The sequence below is a fragment of the Protopterus annectens genome, chromosome 11.part0, assembly GCF_019279795.1.
Source record: "Protopterus annectens isolate FY-2018-M chromosome 11.part0, PAN1.0, whole genome shotgun sequence".
Taxonomy (NCBI): Eukaryota; Metazoa; Chordata; order Ceratodontiformes; family Protopteridae; genus Protopterus; species Protopterus annectens.
In genome coordinates, this window is record NC_056745.1 from 485,496,580 (window position 1) to 485,517,185 (window position 20,606).

General features: G+C 41.7%; 1 protein-coding gene across 1 annotated transcript in view; it reads right to left on the reverse strand.

Moving 5' to 3' along the window:
- Window positions 1-3,970: 3,970 nt before the first annotated feature.
- E2F7 (E2F transcription factor 7) overlaps window positions 3,971-20,606 on the reverse strand; it is a 99,253-nt gene continuing 82,617 nt past the window's right edge. The window contains exons 12-13 of the mRNA XM_044087986.1: window positions 13,256-13,671; window positions 3,971-4,584 (exon numbers count right to left, since the gene is read on the reverse strand). Coding sequence (XP_043943921.1) covers window positions 4,399-4,584; window positions 13,256-13,671 — 602 coding nt within the window. The 3' untranslated portion in view covers window positions 3,971-4,398. The remainder of the gene's footprint in view (window positions 4,585-13,255; window positions 13,672-20,606) is intronic.

The following is a 20,606-nucleotide window of genomic DNA, read 5'->3' on the forward strand; positions in this document are numbered from 1 at the left end:
CTGGCAAGAATTGATGGACCATGGATACCAATTCCTGACCTCACTTCATTGAACAGATTCCAAAGGAACCCAATGTCCTAAATGTTTACTCTGTAGGCACTCATACTATTCCCATTTCTGGAGGCCTCGATGGCTTCTGTGCGCATAAAGGGTGTTTACTTCCACATTTCCATACACAGAGATAACAGGTGCTTCCTCAAATTCAAAGCATGGGGATCCCACTATAAATTTACCTCTTTGCCCTCTTGATTAGCTATCGTTCCCTGCATGATCGTAAAATGCCTCCAGTCTTCAATGGAAAACAAAAGGCATTCACATTTGCCTCCAATAAGAGGACTTCACAGTCAGGCCCAGTCTCAAGAGTAGTTTATACCAAAACTTGTTTCTAGAGCCTGTGTTTTATACCAAAACTTGTTTCTAGAGCCTGTGTTTCTCTCTCAACCTGCCTTAATCCCCTTAACAGCAACAGCAGCACCATACATCAGACCTTGTCTGTAGATGAAACCCCAAAGATTATGACTGCAACAGTGAACCTACTTGAACACTTACTGTTCCTTACATAATTAAGCTCCCCTCAGTATACAAATTACACCTGGGGCTGCTGTCTCTAGGCAACCAGTAACAATATGGTACAGTAAAGTTTGGGTAAAATTTGCTGCTGCTGAGAAAAAAACAAAAGATAACTGTGAAGTTTTGACAAGACTCGGATCCTCTGACTTCTAGAATAGGTGATCTGAGGAGGGAGAAAAAAGTCCCAGAGTAAAGAGATATGTCAATTCAGTTATAAAGCCACTTGGAACCTGCCAGTTATAAAGCCTCTTGGAACCTGCTACTGATGTTACACTATCATATACCCACAAGGCTGTTTGTTTTGCAAGTGGTACCAAAGTACTCTTCACTTCCTGAGGTAGCCCAGAGATCTGGTTTCCTTATAATGAAGGCAAACAGAGCAGACTGGCAAAAAAAAAAAAAAAGACAAACTTATGCCAAGTGCCAAGCTTGTGATTTCTGGCTAGCAATGCAAGTCAAGTGTGTCAGTTATCTTGCCTTTTCTTGCCACTGGGTACACTATAACCAGATGTTGCTTATGCTTCTAATGCTGGCAAACCCAGTGATCAGACAAAACACAGATGGCTCTCTGCTCTCAAACCCATCCTGGGAGAGAGTAGCAGACTCCAACAATCAATAATCCACCTGAACTGCAGTGGTAATACAGAGATCCTTGGTGACACAGGCCAGATAGCCCTGTTTTTGATGAACTGTAAGACTACAGAGAGAATGGTGCAACTTTCTGGCCCAGATAAGAGCGGAGCCCTGTAGAGCTTCTTACCCTTTCTTCTACCTTTACTTAGGTATGGCTTTGGAAAAAGATTGCTGTCCAATGTTTCACTTGCCCACAAGTTGAGAGACCTACCCTGCTAAAAAATGTAAAGCATACTAAGAAACCAGAAGACTGGTATTTGCAGTTACCTGTACTGGTATGGCCAATATTAGACCCAAAAAATATGAAAGAAGTTTGTCCAGATGAGATACTAGCATCAGTAAGGAGAAGTTGCCAGAGAAAAGAAAACCAAGGAAAAGGCAATTCCAGAAAGGACAGTATTAAATGTCTAGTAAATTACCACTGGATATCCCACATAAAGGTAAAAAACTGGGTCAGACAGTATTCTACTTTTTGAGCCTAGTTGTGAACTGGCTCTGCAGTCCTTGAAGATCTCTCTCTCTGTAAGAGGGGGACCAATTGTGAAAGGCATCAAGAATGGTAAAAATATGCAGACAATTAATCTGATGCTAAGTTATAAGCTATTTGGCTGTAAACTTTAACTCAGTCTTCTGAGCAGGGTTAAATAATTAGAAAATAGTGCTGTGAATATATAGATAGATATACCCATCTATATCTATATCTATATATATATATATCTATCTATATCTATATATATATATATCTATCTATATCTATATATATATATATATATATATATATATATATACACACACACACACACACACACACACACACACACACACACACACACACACACACACAGAAGAAAGGAAAATGTGCATATTTAGAGCTCTCTACTTCCTTTGGAAATATTTTCCTCACATCTTTAGAATGGCAGCAAGTGCACAGGCAACACAGACCAAAACACAACTACCCAAAGTACCACTACAGTACGATCAGAAAGCTAAATGGTGACTAGTGACATTCCTTAGGGCTCATTACTGGAACCCAGTGTTTGGAATCAGCTTTTTATATCCATTACTAAATAAAATTGACAAGAATTATCTAGTACTGCATTACTACATCACGGGCTAAAACCATACAAAACCAGGAATACATTAGTAACATGCTTAAATTAAATCCAAAGATGTGTAACATTATCACCTTTGGTAAACAAATCTCAACAGCTTACATTAAGACAGCACCCTGTTTCAGACTGACAGTCAGATGTCAGGATCTTCGTAGACAACTCCCTGTGTTTAGACTATAAGTCAGGAAATCCCCTTCTGTCTAGCCCAGTTAATAACTAAAGGCATTGCAATCAATTCAAAACAAAAGCCACCATTCCTCTGTACTCTTTCCTGATCAAACCAATCATAAAATAAAACAGAATGCCCATTTTAATATGCATCTATTCAAATGGGTCTATATTATATCCTCAAAAGCCGTAAACAGCAAACGCTATCTACAGTGAAAATGCCGTACAGCGAACTGTAAATAGTGAGATCAGTGAAGATCGGAAAATTTGCCCTTTTCTCACTGTAGTGCGATCCTGGAATTGGCATATATAATTAGCAGTGGGGGGGGCAGCCCCCCAAAATAGTGAATTTGCTCTACAGCATTTTCACTGTAGATAGCATTTATTGTTTACAGCTTTCGAGGATATAATATAGACCCATTCAAACACATCACACATAGCTAGAAAGACCCAAGAGGTTCCTAATTAAAAAGATCACTAGATTTAAGACCCTCAGTTACTGAAACAGGCTTGAAGCTATATTCCTGTACTAGTCTCTAGTAGACTCCTGAGAAGTGATTTACGTCTAGCATTATACCTAATCCTCCTGGGTCTTTCACACCTATACAAAGCAAATTACTTCAGATACTTCAGTTAAAGAAATGAATCTCTAATTGCCAAGACACACTAGAGGGACTGATTTTATTACTTGAAGCTTTTCCTATCTCTGGAATAATTTTCTGCTACATATAGTGATATTCTTACTTTAAGGCAAACCCTAATGACTATTTGTGTGCCCGTAAATCTATCCCGGTCTGCGACTTGTTTTTCCCTCCTACAATTAGGAGGTGCCTTATGAGGGCGAGTATTGGCAAGGTGATTACAGTGCATGTGTTGACTCTGCCTTCTAAACTCTGAAATTTTATCTATGGAACAGGCCCCCCACATACAATGATGCCAGCATTTATTTGATGCAGGAGTTGGGGTGGTCCAAACTGTTTCATACTGTACAACCCGCTAAAAAATAAGCACCTCAAAGAACAAACCTTTTTACCTTGCAGATTTGCCTTAACAAAGCCCTTCCACATGCAAATAAACACGGTCTCTGCATAAATTTAACTAGTGGTTGCGAGGAATGACTCTGGTGTGGTGGACACTGGTCAAAACATTAACAGTCATCAATCCAGTTACAAAAATCAGACCATCACATATTCATACTTTAACCAGAATCCAACTGACAACTGAAAAAAAAAAAAAAAAAAAAAGACTATTACAATCACAAAGCCACTTCCATCATTTGATGTTGTGAAATGGCAAGCATGAGCAGCTAGTCTGACAATTTAGCCTCATTCTAAGCATTAAATGCATTAATTATTAATGCTGTGAACAAAAGAAATACATGATAAAAATGTGCATGTTTAAGAGTTACGTACTGTGTCTTGTAACATTTGCCTAAATATCTTTTGAATGGCAGCAAGTGCAGTGTTGATACAAAACCAAAAGCCCAATTCCCGATACAGTAAAGATCATTTTAAGTGCCCGATGCCTGATAAAGCACAAGACATCACTTCAACTGCTCAAATTCCTCTTTTCATGAAAACTAGCCATTCAAGTTTGTGAATATTGCCTGAGCTAATCCTCAAGCAAAGGCTGCCGAGACGAATTTATACAAAACCCATAGTCAAACAGTCCTGTCGTGTTCTGTAGGTCTTAGCAGCAGTTGCATCTCGAAGTACATGTTCAATGAAAAACAAATGAAAAAAAAAAAACATATATATCAGTATAGCATCTGTTAAATCAAACGGTAGACTCCCATGTCTAAACAAACAGTTGCCATAGTTTGTGTAACCTGCCAACAGGCTTTGTAAAAATTTAACCAATTTTATGTCCAAGTGAATTAAATAAACAGTGTGAAAGGCCACACATGTCTGAACTCTCACGGGCTATAATCCAATGTGCTGCTTGAGATTTCTAATCGTCTCTGAGCAGAACCTGCAGTCCGGATTTGCCTTCCATCTCTTTGATGCCCTGAAACTGGACCCGAGCTTCGGTTGCCTGGGGTCTGGAAGAAGGTTTCATGTTGTGGCGAATGATCACTCTTTGGAGTCAGTGGAGTTGGAGACTGAAAAGTAAACAGCAGAAAAACATTTAAACAATTTTTTATAGTGCCTTCCTGCAAGCTAATGCAGTACCTATCAAAGTGATTTATGTTTAGTACAATATCATCACAATATTTCCTCCTCCCAAGTGAATGAAGATGAGCTATATGGAATACAGAGTACTCGCTATCAAGGCAGATTAAAACAACAAGTGCATAGAATGACAGCTCCAGGCTTTCCATGACACACTTAAGTTAGCACTGGAATTTTATAGCAAGATTAAATTGGCTAATGTTAGTAATTCAGAGCATTACAACTGCACACTTGACTGACTTATACAGGTCGGTCTCCAGAATAAAAGACAAGACTTCCCTTTCCTCGACTTCCACCATACATCTGAAAGACTGGAACATTAAATAAATGAAAGGAATCCAAAACATTCTCAAAAAATCTGCCTAGGCAGTCTACAAGACGTTTAAGAGACATGGTCAGCATGGAAGGGAAAGAGAACACAGCCATCTATCCAGTGTATACAAAGCCATCAGATGATGCTTCACTATATTGATGTGCATAGACTGACAACCTGAACAGTTCTGGTATGTAGTAATGACACAGAACATCCCGAAATACTTTAAATACCATCAGAGTCAGCAGAATATTAAACAGAAGTTACTCACTGCAATGGATTCAAAGCTTCCCGCCTGCTGGTAGCACTTCAGTAGAGAATCATCTCTGCTCAGAATAAAAACATTAGCCTCCAATTTGAGATGTAAGCTATGCACAAACTGGGTGAAACTCAGCCACAGCCACGTTGGGCAGTAGGGAGCTATCAGAATTAGAAGCACTTTTCCCTTGCTTTTTAGTAGAACTGCTGTGACATGCAGATAGGAAAAGTGAATATGCAGCCAAGAACTAATAACCAACACAACAGGCTCACATATAGTGTAATGAAGCGAATCCAACAAATGAGTAGCAAATCCAATGAACACAACAGATCCAAAGATAAAACACTGGCAATACACTGTATAAAGATCGAATAATCTTAGACAGGTAAAGCTCCAATATTTGTGCAGTAGTAAAACAAGAATAGAAAGCACAAACTATTACAAGTATAAACAGCTGGTTAAGAGCTTCCGTCCCCTCAGGACTTCATTAGAAGTGTGGCGTGGAGTAAACAAATGGGGGGAAAAAAAAAACCTCTTTAAACTGTTTGAAAAAGCAAAGCATCCAAGTGAAATAACTAGGAGTAAAAAAATGGAAAAATGAAAAGCTTTAATATAATAACACTGTGCATCATTCTTACAGTTCGTTAAAAATAACTTCCAAAATCCCAAATAAGAATTTGTTGAAGTCAGAACATGAAAGGGAATGTTTAAACAGTGAATTGTTTGTTTGGTTATTTCACGACAGTATTCATAAATCCTTTTATGGAACTGTCGTTCAGTCTTTCCAATATAAAAGTTGTTTGGGATTTTGAAAGTTATTCCTGTCAAAGAATGGGGAGCCCCATGGGAAACCACATTTGAAAGCAGTTATTTTGGCAATTTAAATACTTCAGTACACCCTTGAACATTTATCTGTTTTGTCCATTTTAAAGCTTAAAGCTACCAAACTAACATGAGAAGGATACACTGTTCGTATTAAAACTCTCTTTCCTTTTCAACTCCCAGTTATTTTGCTTGGACTACTTTAAGCATAATGCTTCGTATTTTCAAACAGTTTCATGCATTTCCAAACAGTTTATACATTTTAGAGAGTGTTTTTACATTAGTTTACTGAACACCAACAAGGTATTTATTCCTATTTTAAGCTTTTACTTGTTTTAGGCACTGGACTTATCCACAACAGCTTTGGATCTTATTTACTGACAACCAATGGTGTTGTTTGCTCAATCAACTGTATGCATTTAAACTTCATGTTTTTTTTAGCATTTACTGGTTCTGATGTCCTGAGGTGATGAAAGCGCTTAACCAGTTTTGTACTTGGAATACTATTGCACAAATATTAGAGCTTTACCTAGGGGGTTAAGTCTAAGGTTATTTGATCCTTGGACAAATCAGTGTTTTTATCTTTGGACCGATTGTGTTCATTGGATTTGTTTCATTGCACTACGTGAGCCTCTTGTGCAGACAGGAAAATGCACAAAGGTTTTACTTTCAATATCCTGAAAATGTGCATTGTGTCCTTATCTAACAGACTGTAAGATAGGCATTGTCTGGAGGTGCAAAAATCTCTCTAGTTTGTCTAAGATACAAGTGAAAGGGAGTAACACTTCTGGACTGACTTGCCACTTGGGGTTGAAATTCCACAGTTGTAACTAGCATAATGAATTCTCTGCTTACAAGCAGAAATTAAGGGACAAACAGTTTCCATAGTCTGATGTACATCACTAAGATCTCATTCCACCCTGCTTGTTAATTCATCACACATCTCTGCAGTGTTGTCAGTTACCACCTGCAGAATAACTGGAGATGGGCAATTGTTGACTCCTCATCATCTCTTTCAGGTGATATGTTAAAGTTCAAATGAGTTAGAAACCAAAGGTCCTTCATTTTAAGAGCATTAGATCAGCCACCAGGAAATGAGCTGGAAAAAGGGATTGTAAACTGCCTGAATCCAAAGGAGTAACAGAAACCTAACAATTCAAGTAAATATCAGTAAAACAGTCTGACCAGTCCTCCACCTGGTCTCTCAGATTTATGTGCCCCAATATGGATAAAAAAAGATAGATTTGAAGCCCAGTGAAAAAGGGACATAATTTCATGAATTATTTCCCAGGAGGAAAAGTTGGTCTGATTGTCCAGCACACTCACAAAAACAATTTTGCTAAGAAGGGACCAGTTTGACCTTTGCATTTAATCATGAATCCCCAAAGAGTTCAGGAAAAGTACTGTGATTCTTTGAAGCTTTGGCACTGTTCTTTTGACTGGGAGATCAGTTTTCCATTTATGAAAAGGATTTGAAAACTCTTCAACCTGGGAACCCCTACAGCTAGAACAAAATACTTGGAGGTTTTGAGATAGCTGTCCAAAGGAAGCCAGCACTGCAAAAACTGGAAACAATGATAATCCATTTTATATGAAAAGGCTCTTGTAGGGCCTAAGAATGTGAAATAAAAACATGCTGTCTTGTAAAAAAGGAGGACATTTCTTTCATTACTCAAAAGTTATTTCAAACAAACTGGAAAGCTGTAACATGCATTTTTTTTCTTGGTCTGGAGACAACTGCTAACTTGTACCTATACTCCAGAATCCCTTTCAACAAGATCTGTTGATACTTCTACAGTTACCAAAAATTTGGTAATTATGCTACACCCCAGGAACAACCCGATCTGAAGAAGCGTAGCAATACGCGAAAGCGCTCATCTGTATTTTTACACAATAAATACTTTGTTTTTTACAGTTGCTGTTGCCGTTCCTGTGTTGGGACTGTACGTGTTTTGTTGCTCATACATTTATTTGGTAACGCACAGTCTCTTTTTGGCGTGGTGGTCTTGGTTGAGTTTCACAAGGTCAAATGTTTAAATACATTTCTATAAAAAAAGAACACTGAGCAATTTTTTTTTCATGATGGAAACATTTCCACATTCTAAATAATTATATAATTTATGGACACATTACTTTACCTAATTCCTTCTTAAGAGTTATATTTGCTCTCCATAACAAGAGTTAAAGTATACCAAAGATCAAACAGAACCACAATTGATATAAGCAGGTTCCTATTTTTTGTGATCACATTTTCTGAACAAAAATTACCTTAAGCCATGGCTGCCTTTGTCTTGTTAATTATTTGCTAACTGGGCTGGTCTGTAGACCAGTTTTCAGTGACAACCTGGATCTGAAGAGTAACTATGCTGTGTACTAAATGAACGAGCATGTTTTTGTGAAGTGGGAGAAAAGTTCCCAGCATACCTCTCCAGCTTGTAGCACAAGAAATATGGACATAGCCTAAAATAATGGGGGAACAAAGGCCCAAATCCAGGGACAAGTTCTAAGCTTGTAAGAGCAATAGTTAAGTCAAAAATCTGTACAGTGGAGAGGTATGGCTCCAAGAGAAAAACCCAATGTCAAAGTATCAGGTTTTAACCCCAGCCCCTGGGAGGTATGTGACAGAGATCATACCACTGAACTTCTGTGCTGTCCATTTAAAATTTAGAGCAACTTATAATGCTAAAACTTGACAGTAGAGGCTTGTCTATACAAAATTTCACAGAACTTATGCCCTATTATCAGGACTACTCTGCAAGAGCTGTGCATGCACAGATTATAAATGGATTCCAAGTAGGTTGGCATCAAATAACAGATTCACAGTAACTGGCACCAAACAAAAATGTGTATACTGAGAGATGGTTAAGAAATCTTGGTTGAACAGACATCTATCTCTACATCCACAGGGCTGGTGCTAGTGAAAAAGTAGCCTGTAGCCTACATAAAATCAGTATTGTTGCATTGGTGGAAGCTGATACGCAGTGTGTCAAAAGCACAGGAACAAGTATTTGACTCCTAGGAGAGCTGCAGGTTCCTCGCAGAGTGTCAAAAGCACAGGAACAAGTATTTGACTCCTAGGAGAGCTGCAGGAAAAGCACAGGAACAAGTATTTGACTCCTAGGAGGAGAGCTGCAGGTTCCTGTCTTATTGTTTCTGCCCAGAGATCATAGTCCATTACTGGCAGTGTGGGACAGATACTGAAGATACCATTTTAAAGTAAAAACTTCTACATCAGCATTACCTGCAATTTAAAATTACCAGACTGCCCCACTTTTTTGATTCCTTTAAACTGTGGGGAAAAGACATGAGCTCTCACCCAAAATGGATTTCAGTCCATGAACACAGAGAACATTAAGCAATCACTATGTTTTAGTTTCTTTTCTCTACTTTTTTGGTTTTTCTTCTGTACTTTTAGACGTCGTAGAAAGAAATGTCACATGGCTGACAAGAGAAGCGAGCTTTTGGGACACAAAAACATTCTCTAGTTACTTTCAACAGTAATATTTGATGGAATTTTTACACTTTAGGCACACAGAGCAAATCAGTGCTATGCTTTGGCCCCAAACAAATTACACACTTTGCGCCTGTTGGCAAATGTAATTGTCTGCTATAGTGGCAACAGTAGTCACAGCTACAGAAAAAGAGCCAACAACCAAAGAAAAACAGAAAGATACTGTCGTCTTCCTAACATATCTTGGCAAAGCATCTTTTAGAACTAGATGGCAGAGCAGGGGGTAAGAAAAGTATCCATGGGTACACTTGAGATGCCTACAGACAAGCCTTTACATATACATGACAAGTCTCTGTTGTCCATGGTTAGATAATTATTTGCTAAAGTTATTTTCTATAATGATCTGGAAAGAACACATTTGCCCAAATAACAGTTTCGGATTTTGGGCTGCATGCCTACAATAGGATGGCTAGTACATCCAGTTGGTAGTAATCTTACAGGACATAGCCTCCAGTCAGCCTGAGAATGTACTGAGATGTGAACGAATCACTTTTGTCTTGTGTTGTGTCAGTAGGGTGCATATATGATGGTTTCCCCTTACTTCAACTGAAAAAGCAGGGAGAAATAGGGTTGCGTCATCCATGAGGGTGGGGCTGGGGTGGTAGACCAATATCTCCCCAGACTTCTCTTGTGTTATGGATATCTTGTGCAGAATCACATAAAAAAGGTACACCACCTTTGAAAATCTCCAAACTATGTCAATGTGGAGGGCTTCAGCATCTAATCTTCATTTGTGGGGATTTAGGTCATCCACCAAGGCATTCTGAGGAAACTGGGAAATGAAGTAGAAGGTAAAAAATCACCCTGACCTTTTTTCTAATGACAGAAACTTGGTTAGCTCCAAAACATTCAATATGTATCTTCAAGGTTCATCTTACTGGGAGGACCAACAGTCTGGAGTAAAACGTTTGCTCTTCTGGAGGCACCATTTCTGTGGGAGCCAGTATTAGTAAAGGATTCAGCCTACATCTCTTGGTCTGGTGGCATCTGTGAGGCATTCCCAAACCTCTCCAAATTCTATTTTGTACCCTAATACAATCATTTTGTACCCTAATACAATCATCTTTCACCCACATTTCTGTAGGTCAGGCCAAACCATTATAGTCTTCCTCCTATTAAATGTTTTTGGTCATAAGCACAGGATTTCAGAAAGGAAGACCATTGTTCCCATTTTCCATATGGATTGCCCTGGCCTCTGCCAACCTATCCAGCAGCCTTTTCTCAGACTGTCTGTTTCCAATTAAAGGCTATTGTTTACTGAGAAAAATTCTGCTATACTTTGGAATCAGCAAGCGGAACAGGTTTCATTTGTACAAACTGTTGACCTTTTCTAACATTTTAAAAAATTGTAATGGAGAGCCAAATAAAAGACTTCTCCACAGGGCATTACTGTACTCAAAGTCTTCTGGTAGAAGCAGAGGTTTTTTATAATAGTTTCTACCATTTCTTCCCATTTGCTCATCCCAGACAAGTAGCATGCATTACTGTCAAAGGAAAACTCTGATATCCAAAGGTATAAACATTTATGCAAGCCTAACACCCTGCTTTTTTGGCATTAGGATTTTGTTAGAAAGGCCTAGTTTAGACCCCCTCCCCAATATCATCTATGAAGATAATTGGATGGTCAGCAATAAGACATTTTGTTTAGTCTTCTACCTAATAAACTACCTGGCTTTCTGGGCGTGAGAGGTTAGTGTTTTCAAAAGGCATGCCAAATACTTAACAGGTGTGAAAACTGTTGGTTATGTTTCTCTATAACCAGTTTGTCAGGGTACCATTTACAGGAACCATAGCTGACAGAGCTTCACCAAAGGAGAGATGTTCCAGAGAACAGTCCAAGGAAAACTCCTTTTCATTTGTGTCATACCCAAAGGAGCAATAAACCTGAGGGTTGCATCAGGCCCTTGTCCATTCATACATTGCTGAAGAGGAAAATATTTTCCCCCGCTTAATCAGAGGCAGGGTACCCCAAATTTGAGGTGCCACAGAGGTGGATGGGTCATGCCACTGCATTGTTCCTCTGCAAACTACTTATACTTGATAAAGGCTTGTGTAGGTGTGTGAGGTATGGATGTCTGATCAACAAGATAGCTGGCAGTTCTGGTGGTTTAAAAGTCTGTTTAAATTCAGAAATTATCACTGGCTGTCCTGCAGCTATTTATTTTTGTAGCAAAATAGAAGGCAGACCTGGATAGGAAGGACAGTTTGGAGCCTGATCTTGCACCAACTGATTAGCAGGTATTTGGGAACTGAAAGCTGGCTCTAAATGCAGAGAATCTGCCGAGATGTGGCAAGAATAGAAAAAGCAACACCAGGCTCTTGAGCAGGTGCAAAACAAAGGGCCAGAGCCAAGGCCCTCAAGGCAGAACCCTTAAGCCACTGCAGGGCTGATCGGGTTCTCTCACGCCTCACATACCATACTCAGTTTTGTAGATGCTAACTTCCTACGTTTTTGTTTTCCATTGCAGTTAAGTAACTTCCTACGTGTTTGTTTGTTTTCCATTGCAGTTAAGTTTGTGTTTTTAAAGATCTGTCAGGAAAAGTCATCCCTGTAGAGGATGTCAAAGGGATGGGTGTACCTTGGCTCAAATTCCGGACCTTTTGCTACTCCAGGATGACTTTTAGATTCTCATTTCTGAGCATATTCTTTTTAAAAATAAGCATACTGTTTGCAAGCTGAAACAAGGTGGTCTTCCCTAGATGGGACAAATACTGAAGGCGGAAGTCTCCTTTGAGAAATCAGTTAGCTGCAGGCACACTTGTTGGTATCATTTCTTGAGTTGCCATCAGCTTCAGAATCTCCACCGGCGCACTCAAAAGTAGCAAAAGCCACAGGACTTATTTGCATTGCAGTGTGTCATCAGAAGAGAGGAAGGAGAACATTTAATAGAGGAGTACTTCTCATTTTGGAGATCCCCTAGATAAGGCAGACAAATTTACTACGAATAAAAAGAACTAAATATGGCACTCATTGCTCTCGTTTCTACCAAGCATCATACCGAGGGTTCTCTAGCATGCCCCGAGGATTTCCAAATTCTGGAGTTTAGACCGCGTAGATGGACTTCTACCTGCATCTAAACCCATTTGTAATGAATACTACAGCAGTAGCCCCAATGGTGAGCATCAAGCTAAACAGAATTTATTCTGCATTGTAGTGATCACACACACACACACACACACACACACACACACACAAAGAGTAATTTCAAATATGGCAAACAGACAGTCATAAAAAAGATGTATGCCAAATTTCAATCACCAACTGCTTTTAGCAATCACAAGTTGTCAACCCAAATTTATACAAGATTTTGAGTTTCTCCATGAAGGGTAAATAGTGGAAAAAGGTAATGCCAGAATTCTATTTCATGAAATAGTCAACACAGATCACACTGGTGTTTTACATACCATCTCATCAAAATTTCCACAGAACTTCTCTTGAGAGCTAGTTCTAAGATTGTAGTGAATTAATGTCAAACACAAACGGGGCTGATTGTAGTGAATTAATGTCAAACACAAACAGGGCTTTATGTAAGTCAATACAAAAATAACTACACATAGAATACCGCTTTCAGATTAACTTCCAAACAATTCTAATGTTTAAACTAAATAACAAGCTTGCTTGTCAGTTACTTTCCTTATACTTCTTGTTACAAATAAAAACAAATTTATAGCTTGGATTCATGAATTGTGGCTTACCTGTTGATGCAGCTTTAGTGTGACAACTGGCTGGCTACCACAGGTTGGGGACACTGGCTTAACCGTAGTGGGTGAACATCCCAGGACAGGGCTCAGATGTACTGGTGAAAAGTCTTGGTCTGCAGAAGAGCATTCTGAAGTCTTTAAAGGAACCACTGCCTGTGTTCCAATTAGTAGGTGACCTGGTGGCACCAAGCTAGGAAAGCTGAAATTCACAGAACTGGTATTTGGAATAGGGCTGCTAGTGGTGTTTATTGCACTGTGCATAGTAGTGGGACACAGAACAGGGAATGCAGCCAGAGAAGTAGAAGGTACCACTACGTAAGGAACACTGACAGATGCAAAACGGCTTGGAGAAACAGTGAGTGCTCCATGGTTCTGATTTGAAGGAAGAAGAAGATTCAGACCATTTAAACCTGGAAAATATTAACAATAACAAAATGATTAAAGAAAAAAAACAGTAATGCTGAAAGACAATGTAAATCACAAAGACAGCAGTTTTGTGCATCTACTAAGTTACAAGACATTCACTAGCATATAAAGCATTTTCCTTTTTCCATTCTGAATCTGAAGGTGCTCCCTTTCTTGTTCAGTGTGCGTTACCCACTCACCGAAGTCACTTGCACAAAGAGCAAGTCTTTCGGCATACAGCCCATAGTAAAGCCTTAAGATATTGACTGCCCCAGAAAATAGTTACTAGAAAAAAATAAATCAAAGCAAATTAAGTAGTGAATACTGTAAGAGAGATTAAGAACTGGAGGTAGGATTTTTAGAAATGGGAAGGAGCAAATTACTTAGAAAATAAATTTAATTTATGGGAACAATAAAAGGTAAAATAATGTTCAGTAGGAGGATTGAAATTTCTCCTTTCTTTTTACAGGGAAAGTCCAACTGGATCTTAGTGAGACCCCTATTCAGAGGAGGCCGGGGGAAAAAAGCTCCAACAAGTGTTCAAAATAATCACACACAGAGTAGACAGTTAACGACACATTACATTGCAAAGACAGTTATGATTATGTCTTATGAATGGAAGGGAGATAAAGCATGCGATAAGCAGTGAAGATGAATAGAGATGACATTTAAGGGAAGGTAGGACTTGAACAATTTATGCAATTTTAAAGTGTACAATAATTGCTAAAGAAATGCACAATGCATAAAAATAATGAAAAAAAGTTTACGATGTTTTTCTGTTAATATATGTGCACTCATCATTATTCAAAATGTTGAATTTAATAAAGGTGTTTAAAAAACAAAGGGGGGGGGTGAACAAGGAGTGAAATAAGTATGTTTTATATTTAGAAAGTGATTGCTACCGTTGAAAGAATAAGCACTTTCTTTGAAAGAATAAGCACTTAATTAATTATCAGCGCTTTTCCTGGGATGCAAGATTGCTGGAAAAGCCAGACAGCAGGGCACAGTAGATCACATGTATATATCAAAGCAGATATTACTCTAAAGCAAAAATTGTTAGAGTTGGTCTAGCATACCTGTATATTTAGTGTAAAAAATTGTCAAAAGATTCCAAGTGCTCTGGTCTAAAACAGCAAAGTTAAATAGCTCAGCAGCTGGCACAACTATTATTGAGGGTTAGGAAAACTGCACAATAAGAAGTTATGTACCTACCATAATGTTCCATGTTAGTTGTCTCCTTCTCGCCTTCTTTCTTGCTGGTTGGGTTGGCTCCGACCTGGCCAATTTCTAAAGCTAGAGAGCTACTTACTGGCTCGAGGCCTCCCTATATCCCACAATGCCTGGCGCTAGACCCCCAGATCTCCTTTGGAAGACACCATAAAGACACAACTGTAAGACAACTGACCCTATAACAAGACTTCAGCTACAGGGCTGAAGAAAAAGGTAGAGGACATAAAAACAGTAAAGACTCAGCCAGTGATCAGACTCTTAGGAGAATTCTTCTCGGTCCATCTAGGCTAGGTGGATGGAGGGTGGGACGCAAGAAAGAAGGCGAGATGGAGACAACTAACATGGAACGTTATGGTAGGTACATAACTTCTAAATGTTAAGTTGTCTCTCTCACCTTCATTCTTGCTGGTTGGGACAGCGTCCCTAGCACCTTAGTCTTGTGGCTCATTGGAACAGACCCTTGAGCACAGTGGAACCAAAATCAGCTCTGCTCCTAGAGGCCAGATCCAATTTATAATGTGAAATGAAGGTATGAGGGGTGGCCCATGTGGCAGCCACACAAATGGCTTCCATTGTTAGTCTTGCTTGAAAAGCTACCGACGTAGCTAAAGCCCTAGTAGAGTGGCCTTTAGGTTTAGCAGGGAGTTCTTTATGCCTCAACTGATAAATAAGGGTAAGAGGACAACCACCTGGATAAGGTTACTTTAGACACTGGTCGACCCTGCTTACCTTCTGCATAGGACAGGAAGAGTTGATCTGATTTCCTTATTTGCTCAGTCCTATGCAAATAGAAACGTAATTGCCTATGAACGTCCAACTGGTGTAATTTGTGTTCAGCTTTGTTGGAATAATTTGGAAAAAAGACTGGCAGATCGATGGATTGATTCAAATTGTTCTCAGAGGGGACCTTAGGAAGGAACGAAGGATTAGTCCCGAGTGAAACTAGTCTTTATGGAAAACTAGATAAGGAGGACAAACACAAAGGGCTTGAAGTTCAGAAACTCTCCTCGCTGAAGTAATGGCCACCAAAAATAGTGTTTTCCAGGTAAGCAATTTCAAGGAACAGGAAGCTGCCTGTTCAAGGGGGGGGGGGGGTATCAAGGAAGCTAGGATCAAATTTAAGTCCCAAGGAGGCGGGGGATCCCTGACTGGAGGCCTGAGCAAGATTGTTCCTTTCAGAAAGGCTTTGCAAAGCTTATGGGACCTGCTCGTTTCGGACAGGCCCGTATGGAAATTAGAGATTGCCGCTAATTGAACTCTAATGGTGGCCGACGAGGAGCCCGCTTGAAAAAGCTCTGCTAAGAAGTCCAGAACGTTATGGACAGGGGCCATGAAGGGATCAATATTTCTAGCCTCTGCCCAGAAAGAGAAACGTTTCCACTTATTAGCATAAGTCTTCCTGGTTGTAGGTTTGTGCGAGGAAAGGATAATCTCACGCACTGATTTGGAAATTCTGGGAAGCCTGGCTAGGGTTGGAAGTGAAGCAACCAAGCAGTGAGGTTAAGAGAGTGAAGAGACTGATGCAGCCTGCCAGACTGATGGATCAGGAGGTCCGGAACTGGGTCCAGATTCAAAGGCTGTTCTAGAAGGTGACTATGCAGGAATGGGAACTAGATTTGTCGAGGCCAGTAGGAAGCAATGAGGATCATTCTGCAACCCAGCACGGTAGCTTTCTGAATTAGTTTGGGGATTAGTGGAAAGGGTGGGAATGCATACAGAAGTCCCTGGGGCCAATCGTGAACTACAGAGTCTCTGGGGGAGTGCCCGGGAAGAGGGAAGAGAGTGAAGAAACTGTCGCACTTGCTGTTGAGAAGAGTTGCGAAAAGGTCACAGCAAGGCTGACCCCATTTGCGGAAGATTCTGTCTGCTACTGTCCTGTTGAGAGACCACTTGTGAGGCATGAGAATAGCTCTGCTTAGCCTGTCTGCTAGGACGTTGGACTTCCCAGGGATGTGCGTTGCCATCAGAAACCGTTGAGAGGAGATCACCCACTGCCATAGTCTGAGTGCTTCTCGACATAGGGAGGGTGGCCTAATGGTTAAGGTGTTTGCCTTACAAACACAAGGTACAGGGTTTGAATCTCACAGGAGATAATTGGCTAGGCTTAAAATGGCTTGCAAGGGCAGTTAGCCTAGTACTAAATCTATGAATCTATGAAATCTATAAGGGATAAGACTTGGTTCCGCCCTGCTTGTTGATGTACCACACTACAGACATATAAACAACCAAACCAAAAACCACCTCCAGAGGAAGCCTTAATAGGCAAAAATAGTAAAATGAAAAAAAAGGCTTCCACCACAACGAAAAGTTCACTGAGCAATTCTGTTAAAATGTAGGCTTTAATAAAACAAAGAAATAAAAAGCACATTTGACCTGCAACCTGAATAGCACAATTTGTGCTTTTTATTTCTTTGTTTTATTAAAGCCTACATTTTAACAGAATTTCTCAGTGAACTTTTTGTTGTGGTGGAAGCCTTTTTTTCACTTTATTATTACACTACAGACATATTGTCTGTCTGAATTGCAATGGTCCCAGTAGGTAGAGAGTTCTGAAGAGCTTGCAACGCTAAAAGCACCGCCCTCATCTCCAAGACGTTTATGTGCAAGTGGTACTCCTGGCTGTTGCCAGGTGCCCTGGACAGTCCTGCCCTGAAAATGCCCCCCCCCACCTGATCAGGGAGGCATCCGTGGTCACCGTGACAACTGGAGGAGGAAGGACAAATGGTCTTCCCTGGGGTACTGATGGAGAGACCATCTACCAAGCCAAGTGGTCTTTGCATGACGATGTGATTATCTTGTGAGACAAAGGAAGTTTTTGAAAAGACCACTGGGTGAAAAGCATCCACTGGAGAATCCTCATGTGAAAACGAGCCAGGGGAACCAATATGATCGCTACTGCCATGAGACCTAAGGTTTTTAGGACGAATCTGGCCTGAATCTTTCTGCATCCTAATAATACTTGTACATGTCGGCGAATGTCTGCCACTCTTTCTCCTGGAAGTCTTGCAGACAGATCTTTTGAATTTAATCTTGCGCCTATAAAGGTTAAAGACTGACAAGGCGATAATGCAGACTTTTCAAAATTTATTGAGATACCTAGGTTGGAGCATGTTTGGATGGTATGATCCCTGGCTCTCATGTCTGGTAATAGCAGTAAGGAGCCAGTTGTCTAGATATGGAAACACCTGGAATCCTTGCCATCTCAGGTGAGTGGTAACCACTGCCATGCATTTGGTGAACACCCTGGGGGCTGTGGTGAGACTAAAGGGCAGGGCTCTGAACTGGTAATGACTAGCTCCCAGCCGGAAGCGGAGAAACCTTCTGAACACCTGTCCATTTTGATGTGGTAATACGCATCCTGAAGATCTATGGAGCACATCCAATTGTCCTGACCCAAAAAGGGTAGAATGGACTGAAAAGCGTGACCATCCGAAACTTTTCTTTGAACAGACTTTAGTCTGCTGAGATCCAAAATGGGTCTCCGGTCCCCTGTCTTTTTTGGTACCAAAAAGATAAATTCCGGATCCTTGCTGGTCTGCTGGGACTTGTTGGATGGCCCATTTTTTTTTAGCAGTCTTGAAATTTCTTGTACTGCCTGTTCCCTTAGACTGGGAACATCTGGGATGGGGTTGTTTGATTTCTGGGGAGAGTGGACAAACGGGAGTTTCTAACCTCCGATTATAATAGAGTGCACCCATTTGTCTCGAGTGATGAGAAGCCAGGCTTCTGGGAACAGAGACAACCTTCCCCCGACTGCCTCCGAAGGCGGACAGCCCCTCAGGGGTGCTGGAAGGGCTTGTCAGAGAAAGATTCCCTGCTACCCTGATTCTGCGGGCCCCCCCCCTCTGCCCCGCGGGCGGCGTCTATTGTTCCCTCCTCTGCCACTGGAGGGAAACTCGCCACGTGCGTCAGGCACGGCTCCCTGGGGTTTCCAGAACCACATTTTCCCACTCTTCTGACCCTTAGGGTATGGTCTAGAGGGAGTGGAAAAACGGACTCCCATGGCAGAGAGAGTCTTGCCTTCCTGCTCACACCTGGTAAGTGTATCTTACACCCGAGGTCCAAACAGAGCCGAACCATCACAGGGGGTGTTGGTGAAAGACGCCTTAAAGGGATCAGCGAAGTTACATAACCGCATCCAGGCATGCCTTCTCAAAGCCACGCCTGTGTCTGCGGCTCTGCTCGCCCCATCAGCCGCATACGAAATGAGCCGCATGGAGGAGTTAACTATAGTCGCTAGCTGGGAGTTTATCTTGTCTTGAGCCCCCGCAGCTGATGGATCTTGCAGGGTATCTCCTAGCTCCTTGAGGAGATCCCTCTTAAGACGGGTGAAGTGGCACAAATAGTTCAGCGACCACATGAAGGGTCGCTGAGGAAAACATCCGCTTCCCGTATCTATCCATCGTCCTAGGCTCTTTATTAAGGGGATGGACAGGTACAGAAGTGTCAGCCAACTCCTTTTTTGTGGCAGTTGCTACCCCCATGGCATCAGCTGGGACACCCTTTGTCAGAAACTGTTTATCTTGGGGGGCCATGATAAACTTAGTGGGCCTGCGAGGGGTTGGTTCCAGTGTGTCCGGAGCTGACCACGCCTTCCGAGCCATCACTTCCATTAATGGATCGAAAGGCGGAGACACCCAGGAGGTGGAGGGGCGAGAACCAAAAACATCCAAGTATACTGACTCGTCCTCAGAAGGGTTAAGGGCATACCAGTTCCCCCTCTGTTTAAGGATCTCAAGGATGTCCGAGAAAGACATCTTCAGAGGGGGATCTTGGGGACCCTTCCGAATCTTCCAAGTCAGTATCTGAAACTGACTCTGGGGAGTCAACATGTTTCCTCTTACATTTCCTCTTTTGAGGGGGCTCCTCTGAAAACTCAGGAGAGGCCTTGGAAGAGGAAGATACACCCAGTGGGGTGACCTGGAGCGTTTGATCCCCTCGCTTGGGGTCTGGAAGAGGGGCAGAGACTGAAGCAGGCACCCTGGGGGGAGGAGCTGAAGGGGCTGATCGAGGTGCAGGCTTGGAAGTCAGCACGCTCCTCATGACCACGAAGGCGCCCCTGTCCGGCACAGAAGAGGGTCCCCGCTCCGAGGAGATGGGAATCCTCTCCGGCACCGAAAGGGATGGCTCCGAAGCCGATGTAGGAGCCGAGGTTACCTGCGCCGAAGCTCCGAGAGGGAGAACAGGGTCGGACAAGGGTCCAATGCTACTCGCCCCCTCGGAGCAGACGAGGCAGTCTCAGCGCTCAGATCCCGCCAAGAACGGAACCATTGAAGAAATTGGAGCAGACGAAGGAGCCGAAAGGGGAAGCACTGACGTGTCCAGGATCCGAGCCCCAACAAGCTCCGGCTCCAAACTGACAGGAGGAGTCGGAGGAGGAACTACTTCAGGAAGAGGAGTAGCCACAGCCTGATGAGGAGGGATAGTTAGCATTTTAGCCAGGGCCTGCGATTTGAGGAGTCTACTGACCATTCTCTCCAAGTCATGATCGGACAGCCTCGAGGACCAAGAAGAGTGGGACCTATGGCTCTGTTCAGACTGTAGCAAGGGTGATCCCGGAGATGGAGATCTGGATCGCTTAAGGCTCCGACAGCAAGGTCAGAGCAGAGAGAGATTTTGATACTTCGGTCCCGGCCAGAACCGAAATTGAAGCAGACGTTCCACCTGGCAACGGCTCCGTACTGGGAGCAGACGGCTTGGTGGGCTTAGG